Source organism: Belonocnema kinseyi, chromosome 1 (genome assembly GCF_010883055.1).
Source record: "Belonocnema kinseyi isolate 2016_QV_RU_SX_M_011 chromosome 1, B_treatae_v1, whole genome shotgun sequence".
NCBI classification, from domain to species: domain Eukaryota; kingdom Metazoa; phylum Arthropoda; class Insecta; order Hymenoptera; family Cynipidae; genus Belonocnema; species Belonocnema kinseyi.
In genome coordinates, this window is record NC_046657.1 from 99,121,814 (window position 1) to 99,126,081 (window position 4,268).

The 4,268-nt window shown below is 40.8% G+C and overlaps 1 protein-coding gene across 1 annotated transcript in view; it reads right to left on the reverse strand.

Annotated features, from left to right (window-relative positions):
- Positions 1 to 2,651, reverse strand: part of LOC117179080 (luciferin 4-monooxygenase-like) — an 11,565-nt gene extending 8,914 nt beyond the window's left edge. The window contains exon 1 of the mRNA XM_033370728.1: positions 2,558 to 2,651. Coding sequence (XP_033226619.1) covers positions 2,558 to 2,651 — 94 coding nt within the window. The remainder of the gene's footprint in view (positions 1 to 2,557) is intronic.
- Positions 2,652 to 4,268: the final 1,617 nt, after the last annotated feature.

Below are 4,268 nucleotides of genomic sequence, written 5' to 3' on the forward strand. Positions count from 1 at the left end.
AGGCGCTTGTTGATGCAACAGCTCTTATACAGCTTATGTCATTACTATGTTCATTACTCTGAAGATGGCTTTCAACATTTTCGGAATTGTTTTATTTGATATACTGAGTTTTTATTGATATCGCTCCGAGTTCCCTCCAAGCTCCTTTCGTACTCTTTTTTATCTTCTACGTGCACTCCCTCTCATCAGGCTCGTCTTATGCTCGATTTCTCGTGATAGAGGTTTTCGAGAGTACTAGGCGAGCACAGTAAATTTATGAAAAGCTCTCTCCAACCTCGCGCAAAACTCTATTTTTCGTGACAGATCATGCAGGGAAGACTTGCCGAGTATTAGGATTTTTCTTTGGGAGGTGTCGACCGCCTGCTCCGTTGCTTTATACCAGAATGATTCTTTGCAAATCTTGTCGTGTTTCCTGGGCATTTTTAGAAAAGCTTCTGTTCCATTTGTAATAATGCAAGCTGTACCCAGAACAATTCGGTTGTGAAAATATTGGCGACGCAGAATTCGGCGGCCGCCCTGAAGGCGTGGGATATATAATCGCAGAGCAGAAAATTGATATACAAGATCTTCTACATGTGGTTAATTCTCCACAGACATGGCCTTTTGATTCCCGTGAATTATATCATTGAAACTACTGGTTGTATTATTACAAAACTTGGTAAATAACTTCATTTTAGTACCTCATAACAAGTTCCATTGTTAAAATTGGATTATATTATTGTAAGCCAGAGTAAAAAAATATTATATACTCGAAAAATCGTTTTGAACTTTCAAAACTTCCTCTCAAATTTAAGGTTAATATTATTTTAATCTGTCTCAAAAAAAATCTTTTTGCAGCACGAGTTTAAATAAAAAAATGAAACATATTTTAAAAGACTTTTCTTTACTGAAAACTCGTTTTTAAAAATGACTTTTCATTTCAAAACATCTTTAAAAAGGAAAGAAATTACTTCTACCGTGTCAAAAATTAAGTGATGCCCCGTAAGAGGTCCGCATTAAGGTGGTCCAAAAAATCGACTTTCGAAATAGAGGGCATGCCACCCCCCCCCCCATTTTGTGAGGTCATCTGAAAAAAAATTCCCTCCAAGTTTGAGCTAAATCGGTTGATATTATGACGTGCCGCAAAGGACCTGAAAATCCCATCAGATTAACATGGGGAAATTTTGGTTTTCAGAATAATGGGATTCAGGTTTCTTGATTGAAAATTAGCTTGCAGGAGATATTACGAATTTGTTGAGGACTCTCTAATCAATCATTTCCATTAAATTACTTTAAATCTTGATCCCAACACCCCCATCGTGGAGCCCCAAAAATGCCTCAAAAAACTGAAATTTACATTTTCACCCAAAATTGAAACATAAATGCTCTGTTTTTACCTTTCTTGCCATTTATTTTTTTTTGTCAAGTGGAATGGTTTTAAGATTTTTTCTACTAATTAACAATTATTTAAACGATTTATTTTTCTTTAAATAATTTTGTTTGCACTTATTAAAAGGTACATTTTTTATGTTTGACTAAACAATTGGTCATTTTCAGGAATAATGATCTTGGTTTCAAGCATTCAGTATTTGTTTAAACAATTTATTATTATTTACAATTCCGATAACTTGCCGTCGGATAAGTGTACACTCCCCTTAGAATGCCATCACACGTACGGCACGCACACTAACTGTGGTTCTCCCAGTACGTGTGCTATTTTTCTCATGATTTGCGCCCATGATGTACGCATGCGCACACCTTATCTCGTGCTACTAGAGAGGACATCCGATAAGTCCGCAATTCCTGGAATTTTCCGCCCCTACAGCCCCAAAGTTGGAAAGTTATCAGACTTATACTGTAAATAAAATGAGGGCTCCGATCCGCAACCCTCATCTAACCTGCCGCCAAAGGTTCGCGGTCCTCAGGGGTCAGCTCACCAGGAGCGGTGTACACTTCTGACACCGATGATAACAATCTTGTGAGAGCCGGCAGAGCGTGGCTTGCAAACAGCAGACAAGAGACCTCACAAGGGGTAATGACTGGGGCAACATTATCTGGAGTAACCTCTCAGGCTTTCCCTACAGAAAAGAAGAGAACGGACTCCACAGTAACTGTTTCAAACAGGGAGTTGAAACAGCAGAATGCTCTGGAGACATAGGGCCTTACTTTCGCGCAGATGACTAGCCAAGCCCTGGTGAGAGTTGCAGAGTACGATTATCCTCAAGCATGTCTAACCCCTAAGGAGTCATCTGGTCGCGGGACTGGCAATCGAAGAGAACTCCAGGCTTTAGGATTAAGAACGGACTAAAACTAGAGATCAAGGGGACGGAGTGTCTCCAAAGGTACCGCATAGTAACTGTACTGATGTCCGGCACCTACAAGAACTTATCGATCATTCTGAGGCATGTGAGCTTCGAGAACCTCATTCTATGAACTAATTCGTGGAAGGTATATTCCTACGAGCAGGGAGCCAGTCCGAAAGTGTGGACTGGTTTCTAGTCTTTGATCTTCCCGAATTTCCAATCAGTGCCCTTGAGGCTCTTGATTATCGGCTCTATATATGGGCGGGTAAATTTACCTTCCAAGTAACCCATTTGGGGGCTATAAGGGGACCAGAAGCATCTGGAGATGCCCCGAATTAGCGGATTAATAGCTAAGACGGGAAGCTCCATGATGCAGATTAATTTGTACCACAGTAAAGGCGCCTAGATGGTTATCACCAGGCGTATGTCAGAGGTGCAGACCGGATTTACCTTCATCCAAACACCCTCATTATACAGGGAAAGAATTAATGGCTTGGGAGCTTTTTCTCTCGATAATAAATGGCCGTGCGAAAAAGCACCAAGGACGTATTAAGCTATCAAGTGTATGGATGTGATTTTGGTTTGTAAGCTCGGCCCCAGAGGGTAGCATGCATTTTAGGCAGGCTGCTCGGTGGAAATTGAGCTCCATGCCCTTGTGGCAAAATTGGAACAACAGCAGACACAGGAAGGGTATGTTGTTTGCACATTTTTTGCCTTCAGAAATATCCCTCTAGAAGTGGGCAAGATAAAATAATGAAACTTTTTAAATTAACCAGGACTTTTCGCATCTGCATCCTAAACAGAGATATGTGACAAGCAACTGCTAGCCCGCTCCTTCAAAAGGGAAATGTGGTACACAGACGGCTGCAAAGAAATGAGAGGGTCAGGCGCAAGAAACTATGACAACGCTGGAAGGAGGAGGAAATTGATCCCGCTTGGTCGACATGCCACCGTTTTTCAGGCAGAGGTACTGAGCGTCCTTCGTTGTGCTGAGACATTACAAGAAGACGACGCCGGTAATACGCAGATAACAATTTGCTCGAACAGACAAGCTAAATTAACTGCAGTTGTGAAACCGGACATAACATCAGAGCTGGTTCGGGAATACAAAAAAGTATTAAACCAACTTGCAGAAAGGAGCAACGGGGCTCTTATATGGCTTTATGGCCACCCAGTGATTAAGGGCAACGAAAATGTGGACAATCTGGTAAAAAGCGGTGCAGCAAGTGAATACATAGCACCGGAACTGATACTGGGGCTAGCATCTATCTGCATCGGGATGGCCATTAAAAACTGATTCCGGACGAAGCACCGGGAATGCTGGGAACAAACGCAATGTTGCCGAGAAGCGAAAGCCATCCTGGGCTATAGGTACAGGATGGTCACAACCGAGGAAATCTTGGCTTTACCCAAGAAAAACATAAGGACACTGGATCAGATGCTTACAGTGCACAACCACCTGAACTATCACGTGTACAAGATGGCAAAGTGAAGGATACGCAACAGGAATAATGAAAAATCCTGAATGACTTATGCCAGTGCCCGGCATAAGCTTAGCTTAGGCAACATACCACTGGGGCCCATTTCATGGAATCTGACGAAATTATAACGCGACCAGGGGTTGATATACTGTGCTTCATCTTGAACTCTGGAATCAACTACTGGGAGCAAATAGTTAAGGGTATGGCACAATAGGCTTCATAGCTTGAGCAGTAGGGGGGCTTTATCGGGGATCCCCGCTCGCATATAAACTAACTAAATTAAATATTCAAATAAAAATTGGTAAATTTACGTATTTAATGGGGAACAATATAATTCTACATTTGAATTTTAAAGAGTATAAAACTGAAAATTAAAAATTAAAAACCGGAAATAAAACATATTTAAAACTGTACCTTCTTCTTCAGGAATACGTTAATTTATAATGTATAAGTATTAATATTACATTTTTGAATGAGAAAATAAAAATGAATGCAATTTTATTAT